Source organism: Solanum pennellii, chromosome 7 (assembly GCF_001406875.1).
Source record: "Solanum pennellii chromosome 7, SPENNV200".
In the NCBI taxonomy this organism is placed as follows: Eukaryota; Viridiplantae; Streptophyta; class Magnoliopsida; order Solanales; family Solanaceae; genus Solanum; species Solanum pennellii.
In genome coordinates this window covers 67,742,219-67,759,465 of record NC_028643.1, presented here as the reverse complement: position 1 = coordinate 67,759,465, position 17,247 = coordinate 67,742,219, and the positions used below count along the sequence as shown (strand labels likewise).

The window sequence follows — 17,247 nt, the reverse complement described above, 5'->3', positions numbered from 1 at the left end:
TGAACGTAGGAGTAAAAAATATATGAATTTTTTATTTTTTTGGATGGATAGGGTCGGGAATGGGGTAAGAAAATAATATATAATTTAAGGATAAATTAGAGTTTTGGAAAATGTTTTTTTTTTTAATTTGTGAAGTCATTTCTTATACTCGAGAAAAATAAATTGATTTGAAAAATATTTTTCAAAACTTTCAAGCCAACCAAATATATGAAAATTAGAAAATATTTTTCAAAAAATATTCTTCTTCATAACAAACATACCCTTAGTTATTATCGTTTTTTATAGAGTTAAACAATAAAAACTTTAACTAATATTTTACGATATGTTTTTTCATCACATTGATATGTAAAAAATTATAATTTATAATCCTTTTCGTATAACTTTTGAATATCTAATTTTTTATTTAAAATATCAAATTAGTTTCATCTAATTTAATTTTAAAATTAAATTAAATTAATTTTTGAAAAATGCAACCTAACTAAAAATGGACGGTAGGAGTATGATGATATTTTTAGTCAAAATATCAAATGCGTAAATGAGCTAGGAAGGAAGAGTGAAGACCAGTAAATGAAGGAGCGTAATCGGTTCTTGTTTATTTTAAGAGGAGGAAACAGAGGAGCATAGTTAGCTTCATAACACATAAAAAACTTGAACAGATTTGTCTAAATTCAGTAACCATTAACCAACCAATAAACTGATTGAAACATTTAATTCAAGCATCATGTGGTTATGCTTATAGTTGACAAGATAGAAGTGATTTATTGATCATTCTAGCTTTCGAACGATCATAGGAGCACCATATTGTGGTTGTAGAACAAGAGCTGGCATTGTTGGACCATGAGCATAGGATGGGGAAAGCTCAAATGAGTAGTTCTGTAAGATTTTAGCCAAAACAAGCTTCCCTTGAATCATCGAAACGTTCATTCCAAGGCATATCCGAGAACCCCAACCAAATGGGAAGTACATCAGGTCCTTTGATGCTTTTGATACCCCTTCTGAAAACCTTTCTGGATTGAAAATGAGTGCATCTTCACCCCATGCCTCTGTATCCCGATGAATTGTTTGTAGAGGCACTAAAAGTTGCGCACCTGCTGGGATTGTATACTCTCCGAGCTTTGTTTTTTTGTTTGTTTCTCTAACGAGAGAACCTGATGGATATAGCCTCAGAACCTCGTGCAAAATCATCGTTACCTACAGTACCAGTTTCCTCATATCAAACAAATACATTACTAGGATCATAATAAAAAGTGTGATGGATGGGAAATCTTACAATCTTTAGGTGGTTGAGTTGATCAAACTTAGGTTCATCTTTTCCAATGACTTGAAGAACTTCTTTCCTAGCTTTCTCTTGCCAATCTGGATGCATAGTCAACACAATTGCAGTCCATGTTAACAAAGTTGCAGTAGTCTCTTGACCAGCAAAATAGAAAGAGTTACACTCTTCTATCATATCCTCTGTACTCATTCCTTTATTCGAGTTCTTATTCCCTTGCTGTTCTTCCTGATTAGATTTCATTAACAAACCCAACAGATCTTCATTGTGTGATTTTCCAGATTGTACCTCTTTCTCTCGTTTCTCAATTATTGATTTTAACGAACTACGAACTGTGTTATAGATGTACAATCTTCTCCTATTAGTTTTCGTTGGCACAAACCTATTACATACATCATCAATTGTTAAGATCCATAGCGAAAAACAGACGAAAGGCATTACTTAATTACAAGTGTACCTTAACCATGGGAAGACATTAATAGCAAGCTTTGCAGTGAAAATTAGTTCACATTGCTCTCTCAGAAGTGAAAATACCAATTTCCCTTCTTCAAAATTGCTACCGAAAGCTGCTTTCGATAGCATATCTCCTGTTAAATTATGAAATTCTTGAGAAATATCCAATTCACAAGAACCCGTTGAACCTGTTAGCTTATCCCATCTGCTTATCATGTCATCCGTACATTCAACAAATAATCCCAACATCACCTGTGCAAAGTGCAAAACACAATCAATCACGGAAATTACTATCATATATACACCAGAAAACTAATATACCTTCAATTTTTCCATGTGGAATGCCGGATTAAGAATTTTTCGATGTTTGGCCCATTTTTCACCATCGTAAGTCCCTAGCCCTGTTACAAATAGCTTCAGAAAAGCACTGATTTTTGGTTTTCTGAACTCACCAGATTTGTTTGACAGTACTTCCTTTATTAACTTGGGATCCAAAATGGTTAATCGAGGGATGGGTCCTAGCCAAAACAAGTAAAGTTTCTCTGCAATAACAATCACTAGTGTTCAAATCAAATGTAATTACTATATAAAAGAAGGATGGAAAATTATTAGTAAAGAATAATTACTGTAAGTGGTAGCGAGTTCATAGAACAATGGATTAAGTCGAGGTGTGAAATCGTGGTGCAATGGCATGGGTTTAGATTTGGCTATTTTATTCATCTCTATCATCTCTTTTAGATTTCCAAATAGAAATCTATAGGGACGCCCATAGATTCCTTGATGACGCAGTTCATTTTCTACTGTTTTCGGACGCCACCATACAAAGTAGAGCAATTTTAGGCACCAAAAAGTGAAAGGAAAAAATATGGCCAAAGCTATGAAAATTGCAATAGCCATGCCCATGTGTTTGTTTGTTTCTTCTCTCCCTTTGCTTCTTGTCTACACATTATATAAAAGGGTAGGATATCTCTAAACGAATCTCAAATACTCCACTTCTAAATTATACACTTCACCTTGTTTGGAGGGTTGTTACCTACTCTGTAAATATTCCATTTATTATTTTTATGATATTGTTAAATTCATTGTTAATTAATCAAAAAAAAAAAGAAAAGGTTTCTTTTGTGTAATATTGTTTTAGTGTGATTGTATTGTTGTTTAGTTTTTATTTTCATTTTATTTTTATTGACTTCGTTCACTTAAATAAAAATGACCTATCTGTTTTTAGACTATTTACAAAAAGAATGATATTTTTATTTTCTAACAATATTTTAATTTTTGTTTTAAAGTCACTAAACTAAGGCCTCATTTGTTTCCATTAAGATTAAGAGGTCTGAATTTGAATACACATCTGAATATTAAGATTTGCATTAAGATTCAAGTGTTCGAATACACACCTCAATATTAAGATGTGGTCTCTAAATTTGAACACTAAATAATTAATGCCGTTTGGTTTCAATATCTAAATGTGCATGTGAAATTAACATTAAATTAATAAAATATCATAAAAATTTCGTTTCAACAAAATATATCACTTTTAATTAAAAAAAAGTTTTAACAATCATGATTTTGGAGTACAATTTATTTCATTCAAAAACCATGATAAACACCAATAATCACTAACAGTGTTCTTGACACAGTTAATACAAGAAAATTATTAATATAAAAAAAAACTTGAAAGGATTTATGAAAACTTACCAATTCAAGAGGGGAAAAAAATGATGTTTGATTGAGAAAAGAGAGAAACAAAGTTTTTAGGTATGAGATAAAAAAGCACGCTTAAAGCAAAGAAGGATGTTATTATTTGATAACTTATTAAATGAGTCTGAATGTTGTTAAGAGTCTCTTACAGATCTGATTCATTCAGATCTCTTCAGACCCATTAAAGGTTTTTTTTTAAAAATAAAACAAATGAACTTAATGGGCTGAATCTGAATGATTCAGATTTAGATCTAAAAACCAAACGTACTTAATAGGCTGAATCTGAATGATTAAGATTCGGACCTCCATTAAATATATAATTTTATTGTGAGATCACAAGTTTGTGAAATGTTCGTTTAAATTTTGAGTTAAGTCAAATAGTCATATTTTATTAACCCCCTCTCCGTCTTTTTACAATATGTACCTCATTCGCCCTTCTTTTCTCAAAAGCTTTATCTTTAAAAAAGAAATGTGTGTGAAATTATATAATAAAATTTATTCATTAAAATATATCAGTATAATATAATATATATACTTATATACTATGAACGAATATGTAAAACAGTCATTCAAAGTGACTGGCAGCCTGATTAAAGGATTTCCTCATTTTAAGTTTAAACTTGTCAAAGCTATCACAATTTGCTTCCTTTCATTTCAAATGCTCCCTGCACATTGAAATTCACAATTAAACTTCATTAAACTCAAATGACAACTTTTCAACCGTTCAAATACTTAGAAAGCTCAAAAACACGCAAAAAAAAAAATATCTACAGTCAAAATATTAAATTTTTGCGTTGTTAGACAACTACTTATTAAGTCAATAAGTATTCGGAGTTCCTTGTCAGGCTACTATAGGGAAAAAAATCAAACAAAGAAATGCCCAAAACACACATCATATGTTCAATCGGAGAACAATGCGACATATAAAAAATATCTTTCCATAGGGTCATGCTAATTTTTTCTAATTTTATCCACGGTACATAGAGAATACCATATGCTTGTTCATATTGTCACTATCCACTAATGAAAAAATCTCAAATAAATATCAAGCGGGACTTTTCTAATGCTTTAATATGGAATATATGACTTACTTTGATAAAAAAATATATCCGGTAAAAACTTATTACCCGTTGCAATTTTTACATTGAAAAGATAATTAATTTGAAAATGCGATCGTTGAATACTAGGTTGGTGCTTCATGTGCCAAATAGGTCTGCAAATATATATAGAGATCCTTCCGAAGAGTAACACAATACTTTATCTTCATTAATCTTTCACATCTTGGTATGATCTCATTAGTGATTTAGTTTCTAGTATAATTAGGAGAAGATCACAATTCATAACATTCATGTATTAGTTGATTCTTTCCTTATTTGTGGTTTTGATCTCTTGTATAAATGCACATGCATATTAATAAAACTATATATTTCTCTCTAGCGGTAAATCTTATAAGGTATTAAGAGTCTAAATAACATTTTTTTCTGAGCATTTGTATCTTTTGGCTGCCACTAACAATGGTTTCAACCAATGCCTCCACTGAGAACATCTCAACCACATCTTCTCCTATATCTATACCGAATTCTCCCACATTTATATATCACCATGAATAGCAATGAGCAGTTGATCAATATCAACATTGTTGTTTAGACACCTCTAAAGTTCAACAATACAAACTACCAGTCATGAAAATACCAGTGGAAAACCATCCTGACTGCATATGATTTCTATATTTTATCGAACAATTTCCAAGTTCAAGAACCACACATTTTCACTAATGACACGATCATCTCATTCGGAGTGTCATTATTGCCACTTTATCTTCTGATAGCGCTCTTTTTGTCATTGATGTCAAATCTTTCTATGCTCTTTGAGAATATTTTACGCCAGCCTATGCAAAGCCATCGCGTGCTCGTAGTATAAGTCTTAGAGAGTCTTTAAGCAACTTGGAAAGGGTTGTTTCATGAGAAACTCCAGTGACATTTGAAGAGCTTCATGAAAAGCTTCTTGATTTAGAACTGAATCTCAATCGCTCATCTTTTAAATTTTGCAACTAAATCATCGCTTCAGAACAGCCGCTCGCGACCCAATCATTTTGGTGCTCACCTTGCCGGTCAAAATACCAACAGGAGTCGTCTTCGCATTACTTGTCACCTTTGTGACAAGCTTGGTCATCACGTGAAGTGTCAAAAATTATTGGCAATTCTTTCTCTAACACAATGGCCACATGCTTATTATGCAACTCACAACACTAACACCGATGAAAATTGACTTGTTGATTCTGGTGCCTCGCATCACGTCACACAAGATCTCTAAAATCTATTCCTTCACTTAGATTATTATGACACTAAAGACATTATATTCGGTGATGGTAAAGAACATAGAATCACTTATACCTACATCTTTTTTGCATTTAATTTTATCTATGCTTTATGTACCTAAGATGAAAAAGAACCTTATTTCGGTTTACTACCTTTGCAATGATAAATATGTCTTTGTCAACTTCTCACCTTATTCATTTGTTGTGAAAGACTTTTGCATGGGGACGCCTCTACTAGCAGGAAAAACTTGAAAATGGTGTTTATCCATACTTAGTACATTTCATATACTAATGCATACTTGTGTTAACATTATTTTATAATATTAGATATGACGCTTCTCCTTCCTTTCGTGGATAGCTTGGGTCGTTAATTTAATATTGGATTCGTGAGTGCCAATTATTTGAATCCTCAGTGACACATGAACCTGTGAATTTAGGGCATTCATCCTTAAAAACTTATGAATTCTGGATGTATCAGCCATATTATGTTGAACCCCTCTTTGTTGACCATCTTGGTTGGCCACAACTTGACTCAACATTAAGATAACATCCCGAAACTCAGCATTAGTGACCTCTCCTTGGGGTTGCATTCTTGTGCACTGGGTACTCCTTGATCCTAAGGATGAACCATCCTCCTAGAAGGATGACCTCGACCAACTCTTCGCGGAGACATGACGTGAAAAGATACGCGCAAGCACAAATTAGAAACAAATTTTTATAAAGTTGATCTCTATCGCAAGAAAAAGAGTTAGAAGGAAGGGAATTGTATCCTAAATGTTATAGCCTTCTGATTATAGATGTGACACACTTCACATTGATAACCAGTACTCCACAGACAGGGCTTTATAGATATCCCAGGATTCTTGAATCATGCTCTGATATCAATTTTGTCACACTCCGAGCCTACAACCTGGGCATGACCGGCACCCGAGAACCATTGTTGGTCCCCAAGTGAACCCTTGTCCTGGCTCAATACTCAGCGGAAAACTTTCTCAAGAATAGATAAACTCAAAATCAAAGTTTTACTCATTTGTATTAAAATAAATAAACTCAGAAATGTATAAAACACTCAATAATTGTCCAAAAAAGGAAACTAAAGTCTTAAAAATTTAACAATATAATGGAAAAGACTCCTGAAAACTCTACTATCTATGAAGCCTCTAAATACTATGATAGATGTCAGGACAAGACCCACGACATCTTAACAAGACTGAAAAGTAAATGAAAATCCTCCAGAAGCAAGTCAGCTCACCAAAGCAACTCTAAAACTATAAGTGGTATGAACGAAGCACTTGTTAATTACCATGAATACCTGTATCAGCATCGTAATAAGATACAAGTCAAATGACGTCAATACATTGAATCTACGAGCATGTAAGGGAAACTCTAAAAGCATATATATAAGCTTGAACTAAAAAAGGAAACATACTCGTCTCAACAACTCTACTCAAGAATACTCAAATCAACTCAAGAATACTTAACTCATTATAAAGCAACAGTAAAAGAATTCAATATAAATATATAAAGCTCTTAAAATAATAGATAATAACTCAATGTATTTACAAATACAATAATAACTCTTTGCTCTTATTTGAGAGATTTCCTAAATGGCAACCACCACTATAAGCTATGTGATGATATAACGTCTCGTCCACACTGTCAAACTGTCATATACCTTGTCGAAGTATAGGACAACCTCAACTATGTGGATCTAAGCTATGATTAAAAGCAATAAGGAATCATCTAAAAAGTATAACCTTTTATCCATGTTGGCATACATAGTTTATGAAGACTTTGAGTTGTCTGAACCCGTTCCCATATCGGTGCTCAATACTATGTTAGGACCGGAAATAAGCAGGTGTAAACGCGGAAGCTAGCAAAGCAAACCTCAAAAGACCACGAGTAAGAAGACAACGAGAAATATATCAAAAGACACAATTTAACGTGGTTCGGTCAATCGACCTACGTCCACAAAAGAGATGAGCAATCCACTATAAATATGAGAGTACAAAATATAGAGGGAAACAACCTCAACCAATTCACTCGGAATACATGGGAGGTTCACACAAGTGATAACGTATCAAGCTTGTGACCCACAAATTCTCCCCCTAACCAAAACTTCTCAAAGCCCTTTAAGACTACATTNCAAATAAAACCCAACAAATCTCCCCCTTGGCCTGAATTTCTGACAAAATAAATTTGTCCACCTTCTTTACTTAATCTTCAACAACTTGCTTCTCCTCTCCATAATCTTCTTTGCAAAATTTATGTCTCAACACAGGGAACCTCTCTGAAACAATTTCTCCAACAAAATCTTCATTACTGTCAAAAAGGTTGCGGCTACACCCGCCAAGATGAACACCTCTTTCGAACCTGGTTCAATCATCGATTATCGAACCACTGAACCTGACTCCATCATTGAATCTGGCTCTGATACCACTTGTTAGGATCGGAAATAAGCGGGTGTAAACGCGGAAGCTAGCAAAGCAAACCTCAAAAGACCACGAGTAAGAAGACAACGAGAAATATATCAAAAGACATAATTTAATGTGGTTCGGTCAATCGACCTACGTCCACAAAAGAGGTGAACAATCCACTATAAATATGAGAGTACAAAATATAGAGGGAAACAACCTCAACCAATTCACTCGGAATACATGGGAGGTTCACACAAGTGATAACGTATCAAGCTTTTGACCCACAAATTCTCCCCCTAACCAAAACTTCTCAAAGCCCTTTAAGACTACATTGTGAATGCTGATTAAGTTAGAAGGAACATTCCTCTATTTATAGAGTCCTAAACCTTTTCCTACAAGAAAAAGATTAGTCAATCCAAAACCTTTTCCTAAAAGGAAAACCTATTTATGGTAAGAAATCAGGACAAATAAAACCTAACATTTGTTGGGCTATTGCCCATGTTCCAGCCAAAGGCCCATGGCCTAATTTACTTGGAAAAGAATTGGAATTATTCTCTTTATTTGGTTTCCAATTATATTAGGAAAAGGATTGGAATAGTAATCCTATTTGTAGTTGGTTTTGGCTTTGTAAGGAAAAGCACAACTCTATAAATAGAGGATGATATTGAGAGAATACTTAATTGCTCATTGGTATTGTCTTTGAAAGACATTAGAACATAATAGAGGTTTTTGAGAGAGCTTTCAACAAGAGAAAAAGAGAGAAAGAAAATGATTCTTTTGCTGCAGTCTTTTCTCCGACCAGTAACGTTCAGATCGTGTTTCCCGATTAACTAACCGTTGGATCGGGCTGAAATTTGGACTGAGTGTCCTTGACATCTTGGTGGTTGATTTGAACAGTGGAGATCGGATTCGAAGGTCAGCAAGATCCTGTTTTAGGTCCCGAACAGAAGCTGAGTTTGGGTGGTATTTCTTTCTATTTATCTTTTGTTGGTGTAGCTATTGTTTGTTCTCTTTTGTCACTTGTTGTGTAGCCATTAGAAGAATATTTGTAACCCTCTTATTTTTATAGTGAAGCAATTCAGATCTTGTCGATCCCGTGGTGGTTACCTTCAGATTGAAGGATTTTTTCACGTTAAACTTGGTGTTCTTTATTGTTAGATTTTCGGTTTCATCTTTTCGTCACAACATACTACTCCCAATTATATAACTTATGCTCATATGTTTAAAAATATTTTTCATCCTCAAATTGAGATTATTATTCAAAAGGTTCTCTTAAAAGAGATAATACTCAAAAACTCACAATGAACTCATTTGGAAATCAAAGTTTCCTCTCGTTTTAAATGTAAAACATTTACACTTAGATATTCTTAGTTATCTTATATTCATTTCGAAAACATGAACTCAACTCATCTCATCCTCATCCTCAAGTGCTCAAGTCTTAAAGCAGGTTTTAAACAATTGTAAAAGACTTCTCAAAATGACTCAAAGAACTTTCTAAAATTTTACTCTTAACTCTATCTTGACTTTGAATTATGGATTCAAGAGTTATGACTTGTATATGCATGATCTCTCAAGGATAAATGAATGTTTGGGGCACACTAAGTGATGTTGTACGCCAAGCCCTAAAGCACTGTGCATTCAGTGGGCTTGATCTTCTTTTTGTTTTTTTAGATTCGAATATGTGTTACAAATTTTAGATTTGTGAATTAATTTATGTTCTTCTGCTCTTCACTGGTTTATTAAACTTTGGTAACTTCGTGTTTCAGCAAAGTTTATTGTAATCAGTAAGATTTTTTAAACACGAATTGACAACAATTCTTCTTTAAGAAAAATATCTCGTATATTTCTTCTTATCTGTTTCTGGTCTATTTTCTCTACTAGTTTAATTTTCTAGGTGTGAAAATGTTCTTAAACTTTGTTGTGCCTTACCAAGTTCTTCAACGTTTTGTTCTAAGTATTTTAGGATTACAAGATGAACAACACCATCTACCCACCTTTTTGACGAATTTTCTTGTTCAATTCAAGGTCTAACTCATCTAAAATCGAACAACTTCCCCAAAACTATTGTGGATTCTTAAACCCAACATAATTACAACGAAATCCCCTCAAAATTCTCAAGAAAAACACTCAAACACAATATCCTCGTCTCAAGAATTCAATAAACCTCCATATTCAACAATGAAGCAATAAAACCTCAAAGAACTCAATCAAGAACTCAATATACCAATCTCATGGCTGAACTGAAAATTGGAAACTCATGATTGGTGTGAGGGTGAATAAAACTATCATTATGAAAATATACATACCTCGAAAAGATCAAATCCTTGGCGAAATTCATCAAACTTGATGAATGCTTGAAGTTTTCTCCCTTTTTCTCCTCTTGGACTTTTCCCTAACCTTTCAAACGTTTTTGACTCGAGTAAAAACTTATTTTAATCTGCTTTTACCCCTAATTGAGTGAAAAAAACATGTGGGGCTAGTGGGGGTAATGAAAAGACCAGAATACCCCTTCTTAAAATGGATGAATTGTCTTAACTGGACAAGCTGTATTTAAATGGTCATATCTCCTTGACCGAACTTAAAATTTTAGCAAACTCGACAGTTTTGAAAAGAGAACTCAAAGATCTTTCATTTGACATCTTATGTGCCAACTAACTCTTCTTGTAATGAATATCATTTCCATTTGAAGTTGATCCATAACTCACAATTGAAGTGCAACTTGCACAATTCTCAATTTGGCTCTTTATAGTTTAGCTCTCAGTTTCTAAGACTGCGGTATTACAGATTCATTCAGATATGTCTAGATACATGTATCTCTAATATATGGGTCAAAATTAAGTGTAATTTGTTGAAGATACATTGCATCTGAATGTATTCATGTATTTAGGATACATAACAAATATCGCTTGCCTCCCTCGCCTCTCTCGCATATGTGGTATTCCAGATACATGTGAATCATACAAGATACATACAAGTATATAAGTGTGTATCTAGTTCTATTCGCATGTATTTGTGATACAAAAATAATCTCGCTCTGCTCTATCCTTATTTTAGTGTATTTGATAGCAAACATATATGTATCTAAGCATATCTTTCTCAAGATAGTAATCTTTTGATTAGTGGTAAATATGTAAAATTTTAAAAATATAAGTAATAATGCATATGGTAATGAAGTATGTCAAATTATGTTGTTTTTCTTTTATTAAATCAAATAAAATAATATTTCATGAACTACCAACAAGCCCATGACAAGACAAAATAAAACAACTATTTACAAACCAAATTTGATCAAGTGAGCTGGATCAGATATTTTTACTTAATGGGTCAAAATATCTTTTTTCTAAATAAATATAGGAAAAATTACATATCTATCTATACTTAACTATCACATATACATATTTTATCTCTATTTTAAAAATATTACATAAAATATCACTTCTTAAAAAGTATACTATATTTATAAAAAAATTTAAATCAGATACATAATTTCTTTAAATAGGATAATGAATAATTATCTTAAAATTACTTTTCCTCAATTAGTTGGACACTACCAATTCAAATTAATTTTATTTTATTCTTTTCAGTTGTTTCCCTTCCCAATCCCAAAACAGATATCTCAAGTATCCCACCATTATCCCTTTTTCTTCTCTTCATTAAACGTTTCCTTCCCCTATCACAAAAAATATTGTATCTCATTTTCACTCCCACATGTATCCCTTCTTCCTTAACCATTTTTATTTCCTTTTGCATGTGCTAAATTCATATCAAACTTACAGAATTAGTATTAGTTAAAGTGACAAAGTAAGATTATCTTTAGTTTTTTCTATTGTATATTTGTTTTCAATCGTATCATATATTTGATTCGATAGTTTAATTTTTTCTAGCCAATTTATTGTAGGGTTTTATATTGTTTGCTCCATTTTAATGACTCATAATTCAGAAAATAGTATGAATATTGTTATTGTATCCGAGATACAGGCTTTTAAATATAATGTATGAAATTGATACTTGGTACATCGAATTAATAATAGATACATGAAATTAAAATTAAATCTATAAATAGATACATGAAATCAATATTATCATATAAATAGATACATGAAATTAATGCTAGACACATATAACAAATACACAAAATTAATATTAGATACTTCTATGGTACATATAAATCTACTTGTATACATATCTAAGTGTTTTATTTGTTGGATACATCATATAATGATAATAGATACATTAAATTAATGAATTTTATTATTTTAAGAGTAATAAAATGTAATTAATCAAATTGCATAACTAAGATATACATGTTTTTATCTTTTATAAATGATATTAACGAATTTATTATTTCTAATAATAATGAAATGAAATTAATTAAAATAGATACACTCCTTGATTTCCGCCTTATATTAAGAAACTTGTTTGTAACCAATTAATTCAAACAAATAAAATATGTATCTCAATTTTAAAATTCGGTACGTACATGTATCTCACGGATTCAAACTCATGTATCCTAAGTATAAAATATGGTAGAAAAAATAATATTTAAAACTATTGAAAATCTAAGTAATTAGAACCTAAATTGATGGAATTTATATAATGTATTTTTTTCTTCTTGAACACATTCTTATTCTAGTGATGTTTTCTTTAGTTAGAAAATGCTTATCCTGCTTCAATTTGAGAAAAATTAAGAATACATATATATATATATATATATATATATATACATATATGTTAGATTTTATTTTATTTTTATCTAAATAAATATTAATGGTTGAGTTGCTATGATCTTACATATATAATCAATATTATCTGCTAAAAAAGGTACGTACAATTCTTCAATTTCAGATTGTTAAATGAAATTCAGAAAACAAATATTTCCTATTTATTTACCAATTAAAGTGAATTTAAATAGATATATTTTAGAATAGAATAGGTTTTAAAAGAAAGAATTAATATATTTATTCGAAAAAAGTAGTTTTGACCTGTTAAGTAAAAATAAAGATATTTTCAACTCAAATAAAAATAATAGGGGTATTTTGAACCAAACTATTAACCGGACACATTTTTATTTAATTTTACATAATTTTAAAAAAATATTTTTTTAACCTTTTTTCGTTAAAAGATTTGCTAAAAATTGCTGTATATCACAACTAAGGGAATATGATAGTTTTCATTATATCTCTCCACTAAAATTTGTTTTTATTTGTTCACAGTATTAACAAAAATAAAAATTTATATTTACTCAAATAATATTATTGTAGCTTGTGCTTTGTCCAATATGGGTCTACTAGCATCAGCTCCTTGTTATGAAAATCCTTTAATACTAAGAGCTCACTTGGATTGTTTTAAAAAAAATAATTTTATAATTAAAAAAAATAAAAATCAAATTTAAATGACTTTAGTTAAAAAATATAAAGTAGCGAGAGTTTTATTTTTGGGTTTTAATTTTGTAAACTTATTTTAAGGTACTTTTAATTTTGTCAAATACTTTCAAAAATTAAAAATGATTTTAAAATAGCTTTGATCAACTCTTAATTCAATCTAAACGAGCTCTCTTTATCTACAGCAGATCTTGTCCATCTTGGTGGGACTTATTCAGTGTGAAGTAGTAAAGGTGTTTGACTAGGCACATGAATTTTAAAACAAATTGAGCTGAATTTTTTTTATGAAGAGTAAAATGAAAAAAGAGATTGAATAAAATTATTACTAAATATATTAAATTTTGTAGCAAATAAATTCACCTTTTATCTCTTTAAAATAAAGTCAGGCTTAACAAAATTGTCATTTATTTTTTTTTTGAAATATTTAAAATTATGATGGCTATATTATGTTATGTATAAATAAAAATGAAGTAACTTTAACTTAAATTTTTTTATATATGATCAGCTATCTTTACCCTTATATATTTATGTTGTCCGTTGTACACAAAGTTAATATCGAGGTTTATTTACACCTTTTTTTTTAAAAAAAAAATGACTAGTTTAATTTGAGATAAAGTTTTAAAAAATAATCATTCTTATAAATTTAAATTAAAGATATGTCAAATGTATCAAAATATTATTAAATTTTATGGACTTAGAAAGTTAGACATGTTACGCGAAAAATTGAGATTAAATTGTTATAAAAATATATGCCTTTTTTAAAACAAATTAAAAAGAAAAGCATACTACTCTTTTTGAAATGGAGAATTAATTAATTACAGAAAGAAAGAAAAAAATGAAGAGAAATAATGAAAATGACATTGGTGGATGATTAATAAAAGACAAATGAATTTCACATCTATAGCAGCTCACACGAGGAAGTTGGTAGGATGATCAATAATTAATCTATAGGATCTTACAAAAATAAAGTACTTTTTATGTGGAAGTTGATTATGGGTTAATTATCAACATTAAAAATTCCTACAAATTTAAAATTGTGTCTATTAAAATTTAAAATCTGATAGTTTTGTTAAAAATTTAAAGATTTAATTAATTTAATTTATATCTTAAATATATTTTTCATAATAATCCATTTTTCAAAAATTCTAAATAGACTTCTGAATGGATACAAAGTAGAATTACAAATCAAACCGGACTAAAACTATAGAAAATGAAAGAGCAGTGAAGGCAAAATGTGGGAATTTTCTGAGTGTCTTTTATTAAACAAGGATAAACTATTTATCCTAATACAAAATGACAAAGATGTAAAATAATCTAAGAGGCTAACAAACTCCTAACAAACTTTGTACACCAATACAATTTCTAGAAGAAGCATCTAATAAAGGTTTCTTGTGCTATGTACAAAAATGTGATGAATTTATTGATTGAGAATGTTGATATGAGTGTTGGGTCGATCTTGACTTTAGACTTTAGGAACAGCTTCAGGAACAACTTCTGCAACGTGTTCCTTTGTATTCTTGACTGTGATATGAGGTTGGTTCATATTATCATTCTCAACACCCCCCATCAAGTTGGAGGGCGGAGAGACGAGAACCAACTTGCCTAGAAGCATATGGTGTGAGGGGCCAGATAAAGGCTTAGTGAGAAGATCAGCAAGTTGTGATGAAGTAGGAACATAAGAAAGAGAGATCAAACCAGCAAGAAATTGTTGTCTAACAAAATGACAGTCAAGTTCTACGTGTTTCATTCGTTCATGGAAAACCGGGTTCTTGGCTATATGTATAGCTGCTTGGCTATCAGAGTGAACAAGAATGAGGAGTGTTGGAAGAACTCCTAAATCATGAAGAAGACAATTAAGCCATGTTAGTTCAGCCACCACGCGTCTCATGGAACGATATTCAACTTCTGTAGATGATAAGGAAACAGAGTGTTGTTTCTTGGATATCCAAGAGATAGGTGAACCACCAAGAATAATATAAAACCCACTAACAGATCGTCGTGAATCAACACAGGATCCCCAATCCGCACCACAATAGGCAAGAAGAGAAACAGAAGGTTTTACAGTAAAGAATAGACCTTGACCAGGATTCATTCTAAGGCAACGAACCACACATAGAGCAACAGTGAAGTGGGGAAGACGAGTCTCCTGCATGAACTGAGATAAGTGTTGGACAACATATGAGAGATCAGGCCTAGTATGAGTAAGGTAATTAAGTTTACCAATTGGCAATGATATGCAGTAGGATCTGCAAGGAGTTTACCGGAATGAGTAGAAAGCTTAATAGAAGGATCCAATAGTGAAGAGATAAGAGGTAACTGTTCACAATCGAATTCAGATAGTAATTCGAGAGTGAACTTTCATTGTGTGACAATCAAGCCTTGAGTTTCCCTGAATACTTCAAAACCTAAGAAGTAGTGCAAAAATCCCAAATCTTTGACCTTAAATTCATCATCAAGGAACAATTCTAGCTGAGTGATGGTGGCAACATCATCACCTGTGATAATGAGATCATCCACATAAATGACGATGATAATGAGAAGACCATCTGAATGCTTGAAAAATAAAGAGTAATCACTGAGTGAAGGAATAAATCCTTTGAATAGTAAAGCAACTGACAATCTCGCAAACCATTGTCGAGAAGCTTGACGCAAACCATAGAGAGATTTTTTAAGTCGACACACATGAAAGGACCAAGTGCATCCATACCTACAGGAAATTTAATGTATACCTTTTCATTGAGGTCTCCATGAAGAAACACATTGTTGACGTCTAATTAATAAAGAGGCCAGTTTTTCTTAGCAACAATGGCTAAAATACAACGAATCATTGTCATCTTCACTATAGGTGAATAAGTTTCAGTAAAGTCTATCCCAGCTCTTTGAATGTCACCATGGACCACAAGTCGAGCTTTAAGTCTTTATGCTTCCATCAGACTTATGTTTCACCTTATAGACCCATTTACATGGAAGATGCCTCTTACCTTTAGGTAACTTAACGACATCCCAAGTTTTGTTGGTAATCAAAGCCTTGATTTCATCATCCATAGCCACCTGCCAACCAGGGTGCAAAGCATCCTGTGCATATCCAGTAGGTTCAACAATTGGGGAAAAAGAAGTGGCCACTTATTGGTTAGCAGAAAATAGGGCTGCAAAAGAAAAGATTTGTGGATGGATAGGAGGAGAGAAACAAGAATAAGTAAGATGTGTGAGATAAACATTATTGCAGTAATAGTCATGCAAATAAGCAGGGTGTTTGTGAGTTCTAGAAGATCTTCTAGGTGAATCTATGGTCATAGGAGGAGGAACGGGTTGAATGGAACAGGTTTGTGAACCATGTTCATGAGAGGAAGAACCGGGAGAATCAAATGATCAGGCTGATTTGGAGAATTGATGGTAATGGACTCTTGAGGTGGAGTAGTATGAGCACAAGGAGGTTCATATACTAGAAGAAGTGGAGCAGAGGAAAATATAGGAGGTCAAGAGGAACTGGATTTGAAAGGAAAAATAGATTTATGAAAATGGACATCTCTTGACACAAACATCTTTTTAATATCCAAAGATAAAAGTTTGTATCCCTTTTGTCCAGAAGGTTACCCCAAGAAAACACAAGGAACTGCTCTATGTGAGAACTTTGATCTATTTTGAGTTAAAGTGGAAGCATAACAAAGACACCTAAAAGCCTTAAGGAACTGGTAATTAAGAGGAGAA

The 17,247-nt window shown here is 31.8% G+C and overlaps 1 protein-coding gene across 1 annotated transcript; it reads right to left on the bottom strand.

The window, feature by feature from the left end:
* Positions 1-613: 613 nt before the first annotated feature.
* LOC107026047 (cytochrome P450 CYP72A219-like) lies at positions 614-2,694 on the bottom strand. Its single transcript, XM_015226883.2, has 5 exons — positions 2,353-2,694; positions 2,048-2,268; positions 1,731-1,978; positions 1,271-1,655; positions 614-1,191 (listed from the first exon to the last, which is right to left on the bottom strand). The coding sequence occupies exons 1-5, from the start codon at positions 2,627-2,629 to the stop codon at positions 766-768; spliced, it is 1,557 nt and encodes a 518-aa protein (XP_015082369.1). The 5' UTR covers positions 2,630-2,694; the 3' UTR covers positions 614-765.
* Positions 2,695-17,247: the final 14,553 nt, after the last annotated feature.

What these genes read in the sequence shown, in the direction of transcription:
- LOC107026047 (XM_015226883.2), bottom strand. Translation starts at nt 2,629, where the DNA reads ATGGGCATGGCTATTGCAATTTTCATAGCTTTGGCCATATTTTTTCCT. An exon ending in TCCACATGGAAAAATTGAAG is followed by an intron (nt 1,979 to 2,047) that starts GTATATTAGTTT and finishes CACTTTGCACAG; the next exon opens with GTGATGTTGGGATTATTTGT. An exon ending in AATGTCTTCCCATGGTTAAG is followed by an intron (nt 1,656 to 1,730) that starts GTACACTTGTAA and finishes TGTATGTAATAG; the next exon opens with GTTTGTGCCAACGAAAACTA.